Below are 23,237 nucleotides of genomic sequence, written 5' to 3' on the forward strand. Positions count from 1 at the left end.
AATACAATACTCGGAGTACCTAGTACAATTGCTTCTAGATAAAAGCTAAAAGGTACAATTTGAATACCTACTATAATGAAACTAGAATAAAAGACAGATATTTGAAACTGGTTCTTCTATCAGGTTCACATACTTGAATCACACAAGAATTGCTTGCAAAATACCTTGTTATTTTGCTCTCAACTCACGTTTAACTTCAGCGTTTGTGCGACCCTGTAAAATGAGAATATCCTGCAATTTATAGAGTTAGTAGAATAGGAAATAACTAGAGTCCCAATGCTATACTCTTTCTTGGTGGAAGAGTTCTAGTTATCTTCAACTTCTAACTCCTTCCTTATCAAGGATAGAGTTCTCTCGAGTAAGGAATCCTTCTCCTTAACACTTATGCAACCTTTTCGTTTAGGAGATATCAAATATAACTACTTAAGCTTGACTCCTTCACGTGTATGTCTTTGCTTGAATCTGCTCATGTCTGTGTACACTGTATATGGACCTGGTTCATGCTTGAGTTCATTTGTCAATCATCAAAACAAACTTCACTTAGGCCAACAATATGTATATCACAAAGAGTTTTAGTTGATCCTAATATGTAATTTTTGTTGGCAAGTCCATATTTTTTTTAGCAAGTCGATTGATATGGTAACATGAAAATAAAATAATAATCTTGTATAACAGTTATATGTAAAGTATTCTTTACACCTCGTCAATGTATATATAAAACTTAAATAGCTAGTCAATTAAATCACCGCGCTAACCTAGATGAATTTTCATGGTAATGTCTTTGGTGTATTAATGTTCTATTGGTCTTTTCATTAGACAAAATTTGAAAGGATGGTAAGATGAGCACAGCAACTGAACATCGAGCAATGAATTCTGGATAAGAACAAAATTGAATATTAACGATCGTACTATTTTGTTCAATATTATGCAAATAAAAGATGTATCTTTGTGCTATAGTTGATGATAAAAATGCATTTTCATAAAGCAGTATGAGGACAGGACAATCCCTTTTTATCTTAGATGGAATTTCAACTTAGATTCTGTTTTCAGATATAGTAAGTTGGACAGTTAAAGAGGGAATGGACTACTTAGCATTTAGCAACCACATTCGGAACATCTTTCACCCCCAAAAAAAAAAGGACAAGCTAAATATTAAAAAATTACTAAAATCAATAATAGTAAATTTGTTGCCCTTCCTTAAAAAGATATGAAAACCAAATATGGTAAAAAAATCACGGAAACTACTATATTCAGGTCAAGTGCTTAAAGTAATGATGAGGGTCAGATCCTCGGAGCTCACACGTCCCTATCAGTGGCGGAATCAGAATTTTCACTAAAAAGGGTCAAAATATATCGAAGTAAATATACGAAGAAGTTAGGGATTCAACATATACTATACATACATTACTTTTTTTAAAATTTATCTATATAGTGGAATTTTCCGGTCAATTGACAAGTCATTCGAGACATTCAGAAGTTCTATTTTATACTACATTTCTTTTGCTGAAACTAGGACTTACAATTTTTTTGTTTATTCCATCTAACTTTAATAAGAAGGGAACTGATTCTTAAAGCACAATTGTAATTGTCTTCACACATAGATTATGAGCCGGTGCTTTACTATACTCCTCTGCAGTTCAATCCAAACAATTCCACTATCCAGTTACGTTTTAGCACGAAAAGGTCCAGTTACGTTTTAGCACGAAAAGGTCCAGTATAGTAGGTAGCAGGCGAGCTCATTTTAATTATCTCCCGAGCCATAACGATAAATAGGCAATGTACCATTCTTGCTGATATAATCCGAGCTCATTGGGCACATAAATCTGACCCTGCATCCGCAACACTCATTCATCTCCAATATAAACCTCCTTGACAAGTTGGTACGGCGGAGAAGTCAACCCCTCGGTTTCATAAGGATTTGAGAGAGGACTATGTCTACAGAATGAGGCGAATCTAGAAGATTGGGTATAACTTTATGTGAATCCACTAATTTTTACCCGAACTTTCATATAATAAAAAATTATAAATATTTAACTGTGAATCAGAATGAATAAAGGAATGACTGACGAACGACGATGACTCTATAAAAATTGTATTACAGCAAGTAATCATCAGATTATGAATAGATGCTGATGGGGATGGAGACTCATTGGTGAACAGCTTATCATTTAATAGGTCATTATAATTAAGCATAGCTAAGCATAGAAGCTGGTTTGCCCGAGAGGTTAAGGGGGAAGACTTAAGATCTTCTGCACATAAGTGCGCATGGGTTCGAACCCCATAGCCAGCATTTTTATTTAAATGGTTTTCCTCTCAAAAATGCAAACTCTAGTGGCTTTACTAATTCTAACTACTTCCCTTCCCCTCTCAATTTATATGACATTTTTTATTTTTTTATTTTTCGAGATTTAGATTATGTAATTTGACCAACACTTTAAAATGTACATATTTTTTTCATATTGACATGAGAAAAATTATTACTTCTAGCGTTTTTTTGTATAGTTTTAGATATTTGAATTTTAATTTAAATTATTGAGTTGATCTAATCAAATTTAACTTAAAAAATTAGTCAATTGATTCTTGAAAAGAATAAAATCATATAAACTGAGACGGGGGAGTAATAAGGAAAAGAAGAAGAAGAAGTGTGTTTTTGTTGGAAAACTAATTCAAAGTTATAGTAGGATACCTAAATTATTTAGGATTTGATATTTGTAAAGTTATTTAATTCATGTCTAACTAGAATTTGTAGTCATAATTAATATAGGAATAGGCTTTCATGTTTCTAGTTGAAATATGTTTCGTACTATTATAAATAGGAGTATTAGTAGCTTATTTATATGTGAAGAAAATAAAGAATTGTAGGGATCATTCATAATTTTATAAATAAAATATTTTTCTTCAGTTTTAAAGCACCTTTCAAATGCACAAAACCTAATAGGGATTCTGAGATGCACATAGCATTTGAACATCAGACATGCAAATTCGGGATAAGAACAAACATTTAATACTACGGTCCTCCTTTTTGAATATTATATACAGAAAATATTTTTTGCTATATATCTTGTCAACTTCATATACTTTGTAGGTTATTTAACTAGATGAACAATCATGTGTGGACTATAAAAAAATTTAAACGCTGCCAAATTTTTTAACAATGCCAGTTAAGAATAGCACTAGCTAGGAGCTCTAGAAATACTGGCACCAATTCGTCTAATTCCAAACCTATTGAGATTTCATAAAGGCTTAAAAGTGATATTGGCACTGCCAATGAATCCTTTTACTAAATAAAAATGTTATTAAAAAAGTTTATGTCTAATTATGCCAATGACCTCTAGACGTAAATTACTTCTTGAGAATTTTTCATAAAGAACTGTAGTTTAGAGCAATTGGCCTAATTACTAATTGTAGCTGCTGTTTAATAGTTGGTAACTTCTATTATTTGTATTCAAAGGCGCAACGAATATAACCTGTGTCAACTGTATTTGTTCGCGTAATTGTATTCATTCACTCAACATATACAACATGTATCAACTGTAGCCGAGGTGAAATACAAGGGTGTATACAAAGGATACAACTTGTATCGACTCGACTGTATTCGTATCGACTATATTCGTTCACATAATGAATACAACTAAAACGAAATATAGAAATACGGAAAAATAAATTGCTCTTGTTGAGAGTGAGTTCAAGACCTTCATTAACTAAGCAAGCGCTCTAACCAACTGAGCTACGAGAGCTTGTTGCTCTCTTATTTCAGTTCAAAATAATTAGTCTCTTGTTTCATGGATTTGCTATAACATTCAAATATAGCTAGGAATGGTAAATTTGCTGAAAGTATAGCTACGAATGATAAATATAGTGTAAATGTTTGATGTGTCGCATATTGTTTCCTCAATTATTTTAAACTTGTGATCTGATTTGTTACTGATTTGTACTTTTATGAATTATAGTATGTTTAACCAAGCTTCTTCAAGGCAAAAGCGGCTTCTTCTTCTCTTTTTTTCCCTTCAAAAAGAGCATTTGTTTCAATGTTAATATGTTTGGCGAAACTTTTAGGAGAAAAAGTACTTTTGAGTAGAATAAAAGCTTAAAATAATAGCTTTTCGATCCCCAAAAGCAGAAGAAAAAGTTGTTTTTAATTTTTTTTTGGGCAGAAATATCCTTAACAAAATATTATATATACCAAAATAATCCTACTCAATTTAACCTAAAATTTAGTTACGCTAAACTCAAATCTCCAAATGTATAAGTTTTTTTTATATTATTTTTAGGATAGATTTCTTATATATGATGACTTTTGGGTGAATAATTTTATACTCCCTCCGTTCACTTTTACTTGGCACGTTTTGATTTTTCACTCCCCTTAAGAAATAATAAATGATGTGCATAATTTACCATGATACACATATTAATTGATGCATATTTTATTGGATTTGAGAAAATGATTTGAAATGAGTAATAAATACTGTGGGTATAACAGGAAAAATAATTTGCCATTCTCTTGATATTCGTAAAGTGACAAGTAAAAATGAAAATCTATTTTTAGTATACATGCCAAGTAAAAGTGAACGGAGGGAGTATTTGTTAAATAATATTTTGATATATTTAAATCATTTAAAGAATCAAGGATTTTTTAATTAATTTTTATATTTTACCTAAATAAAAATAAAAAAACTTACTTATAGTCTTTCATAATATATTAGAAATAACTTATCTACTTAAATAATACGTATTAAATATTAAGCAAATCTTTTATGTCATTTAAAAATACTTTTTGAAAAGTTTGGATCAACAAAAATTGCTGGTCAAAAATACTTTTCAAATTGATTAGCCAAATACAAACTATTTTTCTCTAGAAGTATTTTTTTCTCAAAGCACTTTTGCAAAAAAATATTTTTAAAATAAGCTAATTTTAGAAGTTTGGCCAAACATCCTATTAATTTTATTTTCATGTAATAAAAATAAACTACCTGTTATGGATTTGGATTTAACAAACAGGAGGATAAAAGGGGTCTTTCAAATCTAGAAAATTAATTTAACAAAAAAAAATTGCTCGTAGAAATTCATTGGAAATTTGGAAATGGTCGTGTAAAGCCAAGATGAAAATTTAGGGACTTGAGTTATGTCTCCTGTATCGTGCATTTTACTCGCACAGATTAGAACTAGAGAAAATTATACAAAGGCAACATTAGTACCTGGTTACTCTGCTATTAAGAAAATTATTATTTGTACGTCCAAATGCGTCCAATAATTAGACAAAATTATACTTCATATAGTGACAGGCCGATGATAAATACGAGTTAATAAAAAATATTCAGTTAAATCACGAAATCAAAGGCAGAAATTAAAAAAAATAAAATAAAAGAAGAAAAATGCCTTTTCTTTTAGAAGGTAGTAAAATTTCGGTAACCAAATGAGGTGCTCCCCCCTTGCCTCTGGCTGATTTACTCAAAGTAGCCACTTTTATGGCCTTGTATTTAGAAGGTGATAACTTTTCAAAAATTAAACCAGTGTTCTGAATTCTAAGTTTTAGTAATAAATTTCAGGCTAGATAACCACTTTCAACTTTCACTGGTCTGATTTTGATAAAGTGATCAACTTCTAAATACAAGGCCTCAAAAGTGATCACCTTGCGTAAATATTGAGGCTTTTTTCACTTTTAACCTGCACCATAAATTATTTATATTTGGTAGTCGAAAAATATATAAAATTAATATAATTTTTATATATAACATACAAAAAATATATAGTTTTCCGGCTATTATTTTTCCTAAATTTGCAACTCTTTTTCTTGGGCCAAATGGTAAATATTTGTAGCCAGGAATCCAATGGATCATAGGCTACAGAAAAGTATGACCCGGAAATCTATCGTCTTATCCAGACAAAATACAACACAAGCCAGTAATTAGTAGTGACCAACACACCAATGCCAAGTATCAAAGCAAAAGTAGTTCTTCTTCTTTACTAAAATATTCTACACAGTCCTCCTTCAGAAAAATGGCTTCACTACTAGGAACTTCCTCTTCAGCAGCAGCAGCTGCAATATTAGCTTCTACACCCTTATCTTCTCGCTCCTCTAAATCTGCCGTTTTCTCCCTCTTCCCTTCTTCAGGTATAACCAATCACAATGTAGTTTGCATAAATTTTATCCATATAGTTCAATAATTCAGAAATTGTTACTTTTTATTGCAGGACAGAGTCAAGGGAGGAAGTTTTATGGAGGGATTAGAGTCCCAGTTAAAAAAGGGAGGTCCCAATTCCATGTAGCAATTTCAAATGTTGCGACGGAAATCAGCCCTGCTCAAGAACAGGTACTAATTTTCTTCATTTCGGTATTTCGGGATAAGGTAATTTCATTAGGGAAGATTTGTGTATTATAAATAGTGTGGGATTTTGGGGTTTTGGTTGTGGAACATCCGGAAAGTTGTCTCTGTCTGACCTATAGCCACGGGATCGAGCCTTGGAATTGATGCTTGCATCAGGGTGGGATGCCTACATCACACCCTTTGGGTGCAGCTCTTCTCCGGACCCTGCTTGAACACGGGATGCTTTGTGCTCCGAAATCTTAGTTGAGGGTATAAAATGAAATGGCAATCTAAGTTGAGGATGTGAAATGAAATGGCTGCAACATTGCAAGAGAGCTAGTTAATATGTTTTCACCAGTAGCTAGAAAGATTATTAAAATGCATATAAATTGCTTGCTGAAATGTTCTTGGACCCAATTGTGATGCTTCTTGAATGTGGGTATATTTCCTCTGTTTCATATTATGTGAGAAGTTTATTTGACTTGTATATTATATTAGTGATAGTGGAAGTGAATATCATACTAATGGTTGAAAATAAGTTTCATGGAAAAAACGTGATATTGAAGGTTAGAAGTTTGGATATTTTAATGAATTTGAATTCTTGAAAGTTGTAAAATTTCTATTGAAATGGAGTGATCTCAAACATGTCTGGACGTTCCAAAAAGGAAAGAGTCTCGTATAAATAGATTTCTCCGTTTCACTTTACGTGTCTTAGTTGGATTGATCACGAAGTTTAAAAATGTAAAGAAGATTTATGAATCTTGCAGTCTTAAACTAAAGATTTGTATAATGTATCAACGATAACATTTAAATCTTGTGGTCTAAACGTGCGATGTCATTCCTATAATGAGTGTCATTAAGAACAAAATAGGAATAGTGGAATTAAAGATTTACTGTACTAAATATAGAAAGACAGAGGTATTTCTTTCGGAACAAACTGAAAAGGAAAATAAGAAACATATATTGAAATGGAGGGAGATGAATATATTAAAGTTCAAAATAGTTTTGTTAGGTTCAGATTAGAAAGTTATAACATTTGGGGAAACTGATTTATTTGTTAGGCAATGTATTCTCAACCCTTTTTTATTTATTCGGTTACGACGCAAAGTATATTGATAAACTCACCTACTTTGCCATTTTAAGGGTCAGAAACTTGCTGAGGAGAGCCAGAGACCGGTGTATCCATTTGCAGCTATAGTGGGACAAGATGAAATGAAGTTATGTCTTTTGCTGAATGTAATAGATCCAAAGATTGGAGGTGTGATGATAATGGGTGATAGGGGAACCGGGAAGTCCACCACGGTTAGATCTTTGGTAGATTTACTTCCTGAAATCAAAGTTATTTCTGGTGATCCATTCAATTCAGATCCAGACGACCAAGAAGTAATGAGCGCAGAAGTCCGTGACAAATTGAGGAGCGGAGAGAAGCTTCCTATATCCCGTACGAAAATCAACATGGTTGATTTACCGCTTGGTGCTACTGAGGACAGGGTGTGTGGCACAATCGACATTGAGAAAGCTCTTACTGAGGGTGTGAAGGCTTTCGAGCCTGGTCTTCTTGCTAAAGCTAACAGAGGAATACTTTACGTCGATGAGGTTAATCTTTTGGACGACCATTTAGTAGATGTTCTTTTGGATTCTGCAGCATCGGGATGGAACACTGTTGAAAGAGAGGGGATATCAATATCACACCCTGCCCGGTTTATCCTTATTGGTTCGGGTAATCCTGAAGAAGGAGAACTTAGGCCACAACTTCTTGATCGATTTGGAATGCATGCCCAAGTGGGGACCGTGAGAGATGCAGAGCTGAGAGTGAAGATAGTTGAGGAAAGAGCTCGTTTTGATAAGAACCCCAAGGAATTCAGGGAATCATACAAGGCAGAGCAAGAAAAGCTCCAGAATCAAATCGACTCAGCTAGGAACGCTCTTTCTGCTGTTACAATCGATCATGATCTTCGAGTTAAAATCTCTAAGGTCTGTGCAGAACTAAATGTCGATGGATTGAGAGGTGATATAGTCACTAACAGGGCAGCACGAGCGTTGGCTGCACTAAAAGGAAGAGATAAGGTAACTCCGGAAGATATCGCCACTGTCATTCCCAACTGCTTAAGACACAGACTGAGGAAGGATCCTTTGGAATCTATCGACTCGGGCGTACTTGTTGTTGAGAAATTTTATGAGGTTTTCGCCTAAGCTGTTTTATAGAGCAAGATACTTATTTTTGGCTTTTATTTTCCATTCATAAATCAACTAAAGATTTGACAATTGTAACACTAGACTTTTGCTTAAGCTTGCCTTTGTACTGTGCTTAAGAAATGGGGTTCAGAATTACCTGTAGCCAGTTGTATTTGGTTATGACTGCTCTATTTTCTGAAATCCTTCATTTTTGTTCTATAGCAACTATTATAATTCCATTGGTTCAGTCCTTATTAGATACTGTAGGACATCCAAAAACAAAAGAAGAAAAAGGGAAGGAAAGGGAGAATGAAATAAATGCCAGATACAATGCACTTGTCTCAGCTAAATGCTTTTAGATTTTATTTGAGGCCAACTTCTGTTGCACCAGAAAAGAAAGAAGGCAATGTTTTCCTGTGCCAAGCAAAACAAAATCCGTTGAGATGCTCCGTGGTTCAGCGGCAAGAGTACAACGCGTGATGTGTGGGTTAGGCTCACATTTCGATATTGAATCCTTCCGCTAACAAAACACTTATATTCAGGTGGAGAAGCGTATATCTGTACAGATTTTTCTCGCAAGTTTGAACTTGAATGTCTGATTCGTCTAATTGTTCATTTACCAATTGCAAGTCGATAGTTTGCTTGTTTGGAGACTTTAGGACTTGGATAAGGTCTAATCATAAATTCATAATCTAGTTTGAAATTCATCCAACTCTAATTTAGCCGAAAATTGCATTTAGCATATGATTGTAAAAATTAGACGTTGATCATGCCTAAAAACAAAAAGATGTTTGTCATAATTTTACCCAATACTTGGTTAAACGATTGTTAATCTAAACTTTTTTAAAGAACAATTGTTTGGCAACAATAAATATCGCATATAGAATAAAATTACTGTACTTACATTTACATGCTAAACATTTAGTGTACAACTTCTAAATACAAATTTCCATTGTAATTTATTAGTAACTTAGAGAAGTTACGTCACCTTTAATACGTTCATTATGTACTAATTACTTAGTTTATATCTGTAATGTACAACTAATTCTAATACAAAGATTATTATTAACGATAGTACAACAACAATAACAAATTCAGTGTAATCTCACAAGTGGGTCTGGAAAGAGTTGTATGTATGCAGTCTTACCCCTACCCTAGCAAGACAGAGAGTCTATTTCCGATAGACCCTCGATCGAAGAAAAGATGAGAAGGAGCAGCATCAACAAGTAGCAACAACACAACACAAGAAGTCTATATATTGAGATGTCAGATGAGATATTTTTGTGCTTTTGCCATTGAATCTTGTCCTCTATTGCCTACTGAGGCAGTAAACTTCATATGAACATTAATAAAACATCTTTTGTCCACTTATTAATGATCTTATGGAGTATAAGCTTCAACCAATTCTGGATGAACAATTATGGCATAAACAAAAAGACCCTCCTTCAACAAGACACACATTATTGACTCAAATTCAGAGCACAATCAGTGGAATAGTCGAGGTCCTCGCAAGTTGGATCGGACATCGACGACGACGACGACAATAACAACAACAACAACAACAACAACGATAACGATAACAACAAACCCGGTATAATCTCACAAGTAGGGTCTGGAAAAAATAATATGTACGTAGACCTTTCTTCTACCTTTAAGAAAGCAGAAAGGCTGTTTCCGGAAGACCCTCCGCTCAGGAGGCCCGGACATCAGCATCATAGAAAAAAAGACGACGTCGCATATGGTTTCTTCAAGAAATCAAACTTCAGCTTGGCTAATAACTAGCCCTGTAGACTTAATGATACATAACATCTGTAAAAGGTGGCCTTATTTTTAGGCTTTTTATTTGTGAGCCTTGTTGGTACATTTGGAGCCTTTTATTTAAGGCCTTGTTGGCCAAATAAATGGCCTTGTATTTTGAGAGGATGTGGCCAATTGTTGGCCAAGCATTTCTTTCTTCTCTTCCTATATAATGAGGACTCTCTACTCATTTGAAAACACATCAACAAGACTTGAGTTTTCATTTCTTGTTTCTTCCTTTCTTTCTTTATTAAGAGTGTTTTGTATGAGAGTTAGTGTTGGAAAGCACTTGTGTCAACCCTTTCTTCGGAGTGAACTTGTGAGGTTATTCTCTTAGGGTATTTGGAATTAATTAGAGTATTTACTCTAATTTTGTACTATCTTTTGTACTCTTATTGTTATAGTAAATTGCCTCTCTCCGCTTGTGGACGTTGGTCACTTTGACCGAACCATGTTAAATTTGTGTCTTCTTTATCTACTTTAATTGTCGTTGTTATCAACTTCCATTGTCTTTGTTATTGTCATTATACCGTTGTTTGGCTAAATTTTGCACTACCCGGATTCTCGATCCTAACAAATTGGTATCAGAGCCAGATCAAACAGGATTTGTTTCAGTAGCCAATATGACTCTAACAAAGACCTATGTTGAGAAATTTGACCGAAGTGCAAATTTAGAAATGTGGCAATTAAAGATGGAAGCTATCCTAATTCAGGATGGCTTAGATTTGGCGTTACAAGGAAATGAGAAGAAGCCGGATAAAATGACGGATGAGGAGTTTGTAGTCATAGACAAAAGGGCAAAAGCATGTATCATTTTAAATCTCTCAAATGAGGTTTTACGTGAAGTTTCTGTAGAAACCACAGCCAAAGGCATGTGGGAAAAATTGAAAACCTTATATATGAAGAGGACGGTGGAAAATAGACTTTACCTGAAGCAGAAGCTTTATACAATTCGTATGGGTGAGGGTACCTCTATTCTCTCTCATCTTGACACCTTTGATTCCATTCTTATGGATTTGAGTAATATAGATGCTGAAATTAAAGATGAGGATCAAGCCGTGTTACTGCTTTGTTCTCTACCCCCATCTTTTAAGCATATAAGAGATACTATGCTTTATGCAAAGGATAATATCTCTTATAAGGATATTAAATTTATCTTAAAATCAAAAGAACAAATAGATAGTTATATTACTGGGGAAGCTAGTGAAACTCAAGCGGAAGTTGGCTTGTTTGTTAAGGGCAAATCCGACTCCAATTCCAGATACAATAATTTAGAGTGTCACTATTGTCATAAGAAAGGTCACAATATCTTTGAATGCTATAAACTGAAAAATAAAGAAAAGCATAAAGAAAGAAAAAATGAGCACAAAAATACTGACACCGCCGAAGCTAGTGTAGCAACTGATGAGATTGAGGGAACTATATTCTTAGCAACTGAAACTAGTTTCAGATTAGACAATGAGTGAATTTTAGATTCTGGTTGTTCATATCATATGTGTCCTAGCAGGGACTTGTTTTCTACATATGATTCAGTTGCACGTGGAGTTGTCCAACTGGGTAACAATGTTACTTGCAACGTTATTGGCAAAGGTACAATTCGGTTCAGAATGCATGATGATGTGGTGAGAACTCTCACCGATGTTAGATATGTTCCTGAGTTAAAGAAAAATCTCATATCTTTGGGCACTTTAGAATCCCTTGGGTGCAAATTCACTAGTGAAGGTGGAGTTTTAAAAAATTTTCAAGATGCTCTTGTGATCATGAAAGCACACAGATCTGGTTCGTTGTATACTTTATTGGGATCCACTGTTATAGGCCGTACTGCAGTTTCAGTATCAGACAACTTGTCTGATTTTGATGGCAATAAATTTTGACATATGCCCATTGGGGCTTTTGCGGAGAAGGTGAAGCAAATTTACTATATCACCCAAAATTAGGCCAAGGTGGAGATTTGTAAAAGGTGGCCTTATTTTTAGGCCTTTTATTTGTGAGCCTTGTTGGCACATTTGGAGCCTTTTATTTAAGGTCTTGTTGGCCAAATAAATGGCCTTGTATTTTGAGAGGATGTGGCCAATTGTTGGCCAAGCATTTCTTTCTTCTCTTCCTATATAACGAGGACTCTCTACTCATTTGAAAACACACCAACAAGACTTGAGTCTTCATTTCATTTTTCTTCCTTCCTTTCTTTATTAAGAGTGTTTTGTATGAGAGTTAGTGTTGGGAAGCACTTGTGTCAACCCTTTCTTTGGAGTGATCTTGTGAGGTTATTTTCTTAGGGTATTTGGGATTAATTAGATAATTTACTCTAATTTTGTACTCTCTTTAGTACTCTTATTGTTATAGTAAATTGCCCCTCTTCGCTTGTGGACGTTGGTCACTTTGACCGAACCACGTTAAATTTGTGTCTTATTTATCTACTTTAATTGTCGTTGTTATCAACTTCCATTGTCTTTGTTATTGTCATTATACCGTTGTTTGGCTAAATTTTGCACTACCCGAATTCCCGATCCTAACAAATTGGTATCAGAGCCGGATCAAACATGGTTTGTTTCAGTAGCCAATATGACTCTAACAAAGACCTATGTTGAGAAATTTGATCGAAGTGCAAACTTAGAAATGTGGCAATTAAAGATGGAAGCTATCCTAATTCAGGATGGCTTAGACTTGGCATTACAAGGAAAGGAGAAGAAGCCAGATAAAATGACGGATGAGGAGTTTGTAGTCATAGACAAAAGGGCAAAAGCATGTATCATTTTAAATCCCTCAAATGAGGTTTTACGTGAAGTTTCTGTAGAAACCACAGCCAAAGGCATGTGGGAAAAATTGAAAACCTTATATATGAACAGGACGGTGGAAAATAAACTTTACCTGAAGCAGAAGCTTTATACAATTCGTATGGGTGAAGGTACCTCTATTCTCTCTCATCTTGACACCTTTGATTCCATTCTTATGGATTTGAGTAATATAGATGCTGAAATTAAAGATAAGGATCAAGCCGTGTTATTGCTTTGTTCTCTATCCCCATCTTTTAATCATATAAGAGATACTATGCTTTATGCAAAGGATAATATTTCTTATAAGGATATTAAATCTATTTTAAAATCAAAAGAACAGATAGATAGTGATATTACTGGGAAAACTAGTGAAACTCAAACGGAAGTTGGCTTGTTTGTTAGGGGCAAATCCGACTCCATATCCAGATACAATAATTTACAGTGTCGCTATTGTCATAAGAAAGGTCACAATATCTCTTAATGCTATAAACTGAAAAATAAAGAAAAGCATAAAGAAAGTAAAAATGAGCACAAAAATACCGACACCGCCGAAGCTAGTATAGCAACTGATGAGATTGAGGGAACTATATTCTTAGCAACTGAAACAAGTTTCAGATTAGACAATGAGTGGATTTTAGATTCCGGTTGTTCATATCATATGTGTTCTAGCAGGAACTTGTTTTCTACATATGATTCAGTTGCAGGTGGAGTTGTTCAACTGGGTAACAATGTTACTTGCAACGTTATTGGCAAAGGTACAATTCGGTTCAGAATACACGATGATGTGGTGAGAACTCTCACTGATGTTAGATATGTTCCTGAGTTAAAGAAAAATCTCATATCTTTGGGCACTTTAGAATCCCTTGGGTGCAAATTCACTAGTGAAGGTGGAGTTTTAAAAGTTTTTCAAGATTCTCTTGTGATCATGAAAGCACACAGATCTGGTTCGTTGTATACTTTATTGGGATCCACTGTTATAGGCCCTACTGCAGTTTCGGTATCAGACAACTTGTCTGATTTTGATGGCATTAAATTTTGACATATGCCCATTGGGGCTTTTGCGGAGAAGGTGAAGCAAATTTACTATATCAGCCAAAATATGTCCAAGGTGGAGATTTGTAAAAGGTGGCCTTATTTTTAGGCCTTTTATTTGTGAGCCTTGTTGGCACATTTGGAGCCTTTTATATAAGGCCTTGTTGGCCAAATAAATGGCCTTGTATTTTGAGAGGATGTGGCCAATTGTTAGCCAAGCATTTCTTTCTTCTCTTCTTATATAACGAGGACTCTCTACTCATTTGAAAACACACCAACAAGACTTGAGTCTTCATTTCTTGTTTCTTCCTTTCTTCCTTTATTAAGAGTATTTTGTATGAGAGTTAGTGTTGGGAAGCACTTGTGTCAACCCTTTCTTTGGAGTGATCTTGTGAGGTTATTCCCTTAGGGTATTTGGAATTAATTAGAGTATTTACTTTAATTTTATACTCTCTTTTATACTCTTATTGTTATAGTAAATTGCCCTCTCCGCTTGTGGACGTTGGTCACTTTGACCGAACCACGTTAAATTTGTGTCTTCTTTATCTACTTTAATTGTCATTGTTATCAACTTCCATTGTCTTTGTTATTGTCATTATACCGTTGTTTGACTAAATTTTGCACTACCCGAATTCCCGATCCTAACAAATTGGTATCAGAGGCGGATCAAAATGGGTTTGTTTCAGTAGCCAATATGACTCTAACAAAGACCTATGTTGAAAACTTTGACCTAAGTGCAAACTTAGGAATATGGCAATTAAAGATGGAAGCTATCCTAATTCAGGATGGCTTAGATTTGGCGTTACAAGGAAAGGAGAAGAAGCCGGATAAAATGACGGATGAGGAGTTTGTAGTCATAGACAAAAGGGCAAAAGCATGTATCATTTTAAATCTCTCAAATGAGGTTTTACGTGAAGTTTCTGTAGAAACCACAGCCAAAGGCATGTGGGAAAAATTAAAAATCTTATATATGAAGAGGACGGTGAAAAATAGACTTTACCTGAAGTAGAAGCTTTATACAATTCGTATGGGTGAAGGTACCTCTATTCTCTCTCATCTTGATACCTTTGATTCCATTCTTATGGATTTGAGTAATATAGATGCTGAAATTAAAGATGAGGATCAAGCCGTGTTACTGCTTTGTTCTCTACCCCCATCTTTTAAGCATATAAGAGATACTATGCTTTATGCAAAGGATAATATCTCTTATAAGGATATTAAATCTATTTTAAAATCAAAAGAACGGATAGATAGTGATATTACTGGGGAAACTAGTGGAACTCAAGCAGAAGTTGGCTTGTTTGTTAGGGGCAAATCCGACTCCATATCCAGATACAATAATTCACAGTGTCGCTATTGTCATAAGAAAGATCACAATATCTCTTAATGCTATAAACTGAAATATAAAGAAAAGCATAAAGAAATAAAAAATGAGCACAAAAATACTGACACCGCCGAAGCTAGTGTAGCAACTGATGAGATTGAGGGAACTATATTCTTAGCAACTGAAACTAGTTTCAGATTAGACAATGAGTGGATTTTAGATTCCGATTGTTCATATCATATGCGTCCTAGCAGGGACTTGTTTTCTACATATGATTCAGTTACAGGTGAAGTTGTCCAACTGGGTAACAATGTTACTTGCAACGTTATTGGCAAAGGTACAATTCGGTTCAGAATGCATGATGATGTGGTGAGAACTCTCACCGATGTTAGATATGTTCCTGAGTTGAAGAAAAATCTCATATCTTTGGGCACTTTAGAATCCCTTAGGTACAAATTCACTAGTGGAGGTGGAGTTTTAAAAGTTTTTCAAGATGCTCTTGTGATCATGAAAGCACACAGATCTGGTTCGTTGTATACTTTATTGGGATCCACTGTTATAGGCCCTACTGCAGTTTCGGTATCAGACAACTTGTCTGATTTTGATGGCATTAAATTTTGACATATGCCCATTGAGGCTTTTGCGGAGAAGGTGAAGCAAATTTACTATATCAGCCAAAATTAGGCCAAGGTGGAGATTTGTAAAAGGTGCCTTATTTTTAGGCCTTTTATTTGTGAGCCTTGTTGGCACATTTGGAGCCTTTTATTTAAGGCCTTGTTGGCCAAATAAATGGCCTTGTATTTTGAGAGGATGTGGCCAATGGTTGACCAAGCATTTCTTTCTTTTCTTCCTATATAACGAGGACTCTCTACTCATTTGAGAACACACCAACAAGACTTGAGTCTTCATTTCTTGTTTCTTCCTTTCTTCCTTTATTAAGAGTGTTTTGTATGAGAGTTAGTGTTGGGAAGCACTTGTGTCAACCCTTTATTTGGAGTAATCTTGTGAGGTTATTCCCTTAGGGTATTTGGGATTAATTAGAGTATTTACTCTAATTTTGTACTCTCTTTTGTACTCTTATTGTTATAGTAAATTGCCCCTCTCCGCTTGTGGACGTTGGCCACTTTGATCGAACTACGTTAAATTTGTGTCTTATTTATCTACTTTAATTATCGTTGTTATCAACTTCCATTGTCTTTGTTATTGTCATTATACCGTTGTTTGGCTAAATTTCGCACTACCCGGATTTCCGATCCTAACAACATCAAAAGGAAAGTGTGTTTCCTTTTGATAAATAAGCGTTGATAAATAACACCGAGCAACTAATACAAAAGTATTTCTAGGGAAATGCGGAACCATTGCATAACATATTATACTTTCCACTATCAATCTTGCTATTATGCTAAGAGCTGTTACACTGAAAGCAATGGCTATAGTAGAAAAGGGCAGCCCACTAAATTAAGCTCTCGCTATGCGCGTGGTCTGGGGAATGATCGGACAACAAAGGTCTATTGTACGCAGTCTTATCCTGCATTTCTGCTAGAGGCTGTTCCGTAACCTCCCGGTCACATGACAATAACTTTACCAGTTACGCAAGGCTTTCTTTCGGCTATAGTAGGATACATGTATTTGTAATTTGCTTCACTTCATTTTGAAGGAACCATCCTTTGTGTTCAAGATTAAAAGGGCAAAGATTTCGGGAGAGATTTGGCAATAACATGTTTATTGGCGACTTCTATGCCAAAAACTAGGCCGTCGTTCTTGAAAATCAGGGGGGCGCTGGTACACAACTGATGCGGCTTTAATCAAAATTCCAGCAGTTAGAGCCCATATTATATACTTCTCATTCTTTGTTTCATGATCAAAGAAATGAAGTACGTATTCATCTCCCATGTATTCAAGCTCTTGTTCTCTTCGATTTTCATCCTAATATTAACCAATATGTTGGTAAGAACAACTGAAGATGAAATCTGTAAAGTAAAAGGGAGTTTTTAGACTTACTAACCTTAAGAAACATCTCTAAAGGTGCATCAAATATTGCTGCCACTTCTGCAGTATTTATAACTGGCTTGAATGGTTCCGGTCCCAAAGTATACCAACAACTGGAACCACTGTAATTCCCTTCTGAAAAAGAAAATAAATGCCAATTGCAGATGCCCAAATCATAGTACTTTTATTACATTAAGGCTAGAAGTATAGAAATGAAGAAGGCTAAATAGCTTTCATTCGGAATTTGCTACCTATAATTGTTCCTTGATACCAGCTAAGCATTGATCATAAGCTCCAACGATACCAGATCAAGAAAACTACTCCAAATAGAACTTAATAAAATTGATTAGAAACATTCTGCTAAAATAACTTTTCTTATACAACCATCGCTCCTCCTGTTTAATGTGAGTGCTCACAAACCATCCTTCAGTTGAAAACATATTTTCTTCTATCAAAGTAAACAAAGACATTATTTTGAAAATTTACAATGTAATGATGGTTGTGTGATGTTAGAAGTGAGTATGATATTCAGGTCTTTATCAGTTAAAAGACTTTATACAAAATACATCTTCAAGTTTCTGTAGTGTGGGGTTTCAATAATCCTTTTGGGTTTTCGGGTAAGCAATATTCTTGTCATGGCACCCAAGGGTGTGGCCTAGCGATCAAATGAAGTTGGAGGAGAAACATGAGCTCTCAGACTCAAATTCCAGCCTTGGCAAAAAACACTGAATGATTTCATTCCATCTGTCTAAGCCTTGTTGGGCACAGTCACCCGACAAATGTGCTGGTGGAGGGTAGCAAGTAACTGATGTAATAGTCAGGATACACGGAAGCTGATCCAGACACCACCATCATAAAAATAATATATGATCTCAAGAACTAATGAGTTAGTACCATTTAACCACTATATTTATGATCTGTGAAAGGAATTGATATCTTCACCTTGGACTACCAAACCTGTTTCTAATGGTCAGCGGCATGAGCTTAGAAAAATATGGCTCAATTAAATGAAGCTAATGAAGACAGATGCATTACCTTGGTGGTAAAGGATTCAAGAACAGCGACGACATCAACAAGTGAACGGTCCAATCCAATCTCCTCCTCAGCCTCTCTCAATGCTGTTTCAATGTCATTGCCATCAGCTTCTTCTACTTTCCCACCAGGCAAAGCAACTTCACCTAAAAACAACACATTGAGATAATTAATGGCTTGTAGAATACATTTTATCCAAAAATTAGAATCAATACTCTGGCTTTGGTGAATAGATTTATCTGACATCTATATTTGAGTGATGTAGTGGTAGACCAGTTAAAAAACTTAGGTGCGCACAAGCTGGCCAGTCACCACTATATTTATAAATAATAATTTTATTTGTTTCATTTTATATATGATGGTGTTTGACCGGATACAAAATTTTAATAAAAAAGAAAAGAAAATAACACTCTTGACACAGCCTAAAATACCTTTAGAACTTGTGGCTTTATGGCTATAAGGACATATTCTTACAGTAAAATAGGAAAAATATAAAGATTAAAGTTGAAGAATAGAAAAAATGACACTTTTGATGCATACTCCCTGTGTCCCAATTTATGAGATATTTTTCGTTTCTCTAAATTCAAACTACGTGAACCAACATTTTAAATGTATTTTTCCATCACACGTCGGTGAAAAATTGAACTTAGAGTATTTTTCGTGTATTCAAGATAGTTTTTGAATATTTTAATTTTAATTTTCAAATATTGTGATCTAATACAATTTAGCTTTAATCAAATTAACTCTCGATACACAAATAGTGTCACATAAATTAAGACAGATGGACTACTGAAATATAATTAGAACTTGTGATTTTATAGGACACAATACAGTAAAATAGTTAAAATACAAAGTTAGAAGTTGAAGAGTAGAAAAATAACACTTTTGAACCTGTGGTTTTATGGCTACAAGATGTAAAGTTTAAAGCTGACAAGTTTCCTAAGGTCATTCATTTTTTAACAGACTAAAAAGGATAGAATGACATAAAAAATGGAACAAAAAGGTAATAATTTTGTCAAAAATTTGGGCAATCAAATAGTTACCAGAATGTGTAGACAGAGTGGAAGCTCTTTTAGTGAGAATTACACGAAGATAGCCTTTTTGGTCTTCAAATAGACATACCAAAACTGCAGCCCTATTGGATTTAGATCTTCTTGAATTATTATCTATTGGGTCTGTCCCAAATTCTGATTTCAATTCTTGGTCTTTGGAAACAACCTCATTTACTGTACATTCTTGAATTCTTGGACTTTGATTTTGAATGTGGGTATTATTCAAAGGGTGATTATTAGGATTATAAAGTTGAAGCCTTTCAGCTAATTTAATGAGACTGTCTGATCTGTGAAAGTTTTTAGATGCCATAGGTATTGAGAAAGAGAAAGGATATTTGAGATTTTGCTAAAGCTTTAACAAGTCTAATTGGGTCCTGGATTTTTGGGGGTTGCTTCTTAATAATTTGTTACTCCATATTATATATATATATATATATGCCTTGCTGGTCAATTTTGTCGTCTAATAAATATTGTACACCTTGTCATGATCTGTCCAATTCATCCCTTTCGTTTTCCATATTTTTTTTTAATTCTTTTTCCATTTCTATGACTAGATTTTTTTTTTTTTTTTTTTTTTGGCTAATACCATGCATTTGTATTTATCGATGACTAGATTTTGTTTCATCAGAAGTAGGGGCAAAGCTATATTGGCCAAGGGTGGTCAACACAATATTTCGTCGAAAAATTATACTACGTATAAGGTAAAATATTACTTGTTATTGATTAAAAATAGATTTTGAACACCTTTGCATAGCCCACTGGTAAAGGGTGTTCAAACCCTTATTGAATTTTCTGATTTCGCCATTGATAGGAAGGTACATTTCGATGACTAGACGAAGGTGTATTTTTTTGACTAGATGTACTTGTGTGACGAGTATTCTTTTTTCCACAGTTTAATCATCTGGTATCAACATCCGGTTTTGATCAATTTTTGCGCCAAATAGATATATTAAGGGGTAAAATGTTTCTTATAGAAAAAGATTTCACTTCGATGCTCGAATTCATGATCAAAGATGATAATCTCAACCATTTCGGTGATGAAAATTGTGATATGAATGGAAGTACTTCATACGATATTTTTTCGAGTACGTTAAAATTTTACCAATAACAAAACATACTGGTATATACGTGTATCCATATCCGATATGTCTCAGTAATATAACATTGATCTTATCAAGGCACCAACATCACAAAAAACCAGAGAGGTGATTTTTATGGCAAAAGTTGCTTTCTTATGCCAAACTTAGAAAATTTAGAGGTGATTATATGATAGGTTTTTAAAAATAAAACATTTCAAGAACGAAAAAATGTGGCAGCTCGAAATGATTAACTTGTGATTGATTTTGAAGCATCTTGGAAGATTTCGACGTAGCGGAGAATTCAAGATTCAAATTCTCTTTTGTTTTGCAATATTGAGAAAGAAATGAGAACCTAGTTTGAGTAATTTTATAGTTATTAAAATAAGTGCATGCACCAAATCATGTTAACTAACTATGGTTAAGTGATATGTTGAGATTATAAGAATATAAATTAACCATAGGTAAGTAATAAAGAAAAGATATTTATCATGCACTTGATTGCCCTAGTTGGACTGTGGATAGATCCAAAATTAGACTTTTTCGCGACCTAGTAGATGTTCATATCTCCCTTAGAAGTTGTTAAATGGAACACAATCAGTGACGAATCCAGAGCACAAGCTATGGGTTAATAAGAACTTCGTATATCTGATTGTAAACCAAATTATTACTTGTATATTAACTTATGGTGTTCTTATAGGAACCCATAAACTTTAAATTTTGAATCTGCTTCTGAATACAATGTATATCCGTGTCTAAAGCCTAGTGATCAATAATTTGTCACAATGTGAAGCGTAATGTTATGTGTTCAAATCCAATTGAACCTTTGCTACTCATCTATTAACTACGTGAAGGAAAAGAAAAAGATAGACATCAACTTGTCTGCAATAACATAGAAAAAAAAAGCAACTACTACAAACATAATTAACTTGGCAAGTTTTTGCATCATTTTAAAAGCTTTTTTTTCCCATGAGGTGATAACAGATGCGACTGACTAGGCTGTTTAATGTTATTTTCAGAACAAAGAGGATGCCGGAGGAGTGAAAGTGGAGTACGGTGGTATCGTTGTACAAGAACGAAGGTGATATCCAGTGTTGTAACAACTATAGGAGTATCAAGTTACTTAGTCATATCATAAAAGTTTGGGAGATGATGGTGGAAGTAAGGGTGAGGAGGACTGTGTCTATATCTGACAACCAGTTTCGATTCATGTCGGGTCGTTCGACTACGGAAGCTATCCACCTTATTAGGAGGTTGATAGAACAGTACAGGGATAGAAAGAAGGATCTGCAAATGGCGTTTATTGACTTGGAGAAAGCATATGACAAGGTCCCTAGGGAGGTTCTCTGGAGATGCCTAGAGGCAAAAGGTGTGCCGGTAGCTTACATTAGAACGATCAAGGACATGTATGATGGAGCTAAGACTCGGGTTAGGACAGTCAGAAGCGACTCAGAGCATTTTTCGGTTGTTATGGGGTTACATCAAGGATCTGCGCTCAACCCGTTCTTATTTGCCCTGGTGATGGACGCATTGACATACCATATTCAAGGGGAGGTGCCATGGTGTATGTTATTCACTGACGACATAGTTCTGATTGATGAGACACGAGGCGGTGTTAACGATAGGCTGGAGGTTTGGAGATATACCCTTGAATCTAAGGGTTTCAAGTTGAGCAAGACTAAGACAGAATATCTGGAGTGCAAGTTCAGCGCCGAGTCGGGGGAAGTGGGCATGGACGTGAGGCTTGGATCACAGGTCATCCTTAAGAGACGTAGTTTTAAGTACCTAGGGTCCATTATCCAGAGGGACAGAGAGATGTGATGAGGACGTCACAAACCATATAGGAGTAGGGTGGATAAAATGGAGGTTAGCATCAGGAGTCCTGTGTGACAAGAGAGTGGCACCGTTACTTAAAGGTAAGTTCTATAGAGTTGTGGTTAGACTGGCCATGTTGTATGGGGTAGAGTGTTGGCCAGTTAAGAACTCTTATATCCAGAAAATGAAAGTGGCAGAAATGAGGATGTTGAGGTGGATGTGCGGGCATACTAGGATGGATAAGATTAGGAATGAAGTTATTCGGGAGAAGGTGGGTGTGGCTCCTATGGATGACAAGATGCGGGAAGTGAGGCTCAGATGGTTCGGGCACGTGTGGAGGAGGAGCCCTGATGCTCTGGTGAGGAGGTGCGAGAGTTTGGCTTTGGCGGGAATGAGAAGAGGTAGAGGGCGACCTAAGAAGTATCGGGGAGAGGTGATCAGACAGGACATGGCGTTGCTGCAGATTTTCTTGGACATGGCCCTTGATAAGGAAGTTTGGAGGTCGAGCATTAGGGTTGTAGGTTAAGACGTAGTTGAATTCGGGGGTGAGGCTAGTTCGATAGGGGTGGCCATAGACTGATAGTGGTTTATATTGTGTTCACACTATCCTTCTGTTTTTCATAGCATCGAGGCTTATTTTCTGGTTTTGTTATTGCATTCCAACTATTTTCTAGTTCCTATGATGCTGTTATTATTTCTTTGATTTCTGTTTGATGGTACTAATATATTGTTCTTTCCCGTCTTTTTCGTCTTCTTGAGTAGAGAGTCTTTCGGAAACAGCCTCTCTACTCATTCGGGATAGGGGTAAGGTTTGCGTACACACTACCCTCCACAGACCCACTTGTGAAATTTTACTGGGTCGTTGT

At 35.1% G+C, this 23,237-nt stretch overlaps 1 protein-coding gene, 1 non-coding gene and 1 pseudogene across 2 annotated transcripts; 2 read left to right on the top strand and 1 right to left on the bottom strand.

Moving 5' to 3' along the window:
* Positions 1-2,207: 2,207 nt before the first annotated feature.
* On the top strand, positions 2,208-2,290 carry TRNAL-UAA (transfer RNA leucine (anticodon UAA)). Its single transcript has one exon. It is a non-coding gene; the product is annotated as a tRNA-Leu (tRNA).
* Positions 2,291-5,895: 3,605 nt separating this feature from the next.
* On the top strand, positions 5,896-8,681 carry LOC107783891 (magnesium-chelatase subunit ChlI, chloroplastic-like). Its single transcript, XM_016604918.2, has 3 exons — positions 5,896-6,112; positions 6,193-6,311; positions 7,449-8,681. Exons 1-3 carry the CDS (start codon positions 5,998-6,000, stop codon positions 8,496-8,498), a joined length of 1,284 nt encoding a protein of 427 aa, XP_016460404.1. The 5' UTR covers positions 5,896-5,997; the 3' UTR covers positions 8,499-8,681.
* Positions 8,682-16,710: 8,029 nt separating this feature from the next.
* Positions 16,711-19,892, bottom strand: LOC107783892 (nudix hydrolase 11-like; annotated as a pseudogene).
* Positions 19,893-23,237: the final 3,345 nt, after the last annotated feature.

The sequence above is a fragment of the Nicotiana tabacum genome, chromosome 23 (assembly GCF_000715075.1).
Source record: "Nicotiana tabacum cultivar K326 chromosome 23, ASM71507v2, whole genome shotgun sequence".
Lineage (NCBI taxonomy): Eukaryota > Viridiplantae > Streptophyta > Magnoliopsida > Solanales > Solanaceae > Nicotiana > Nicotiana tabacum.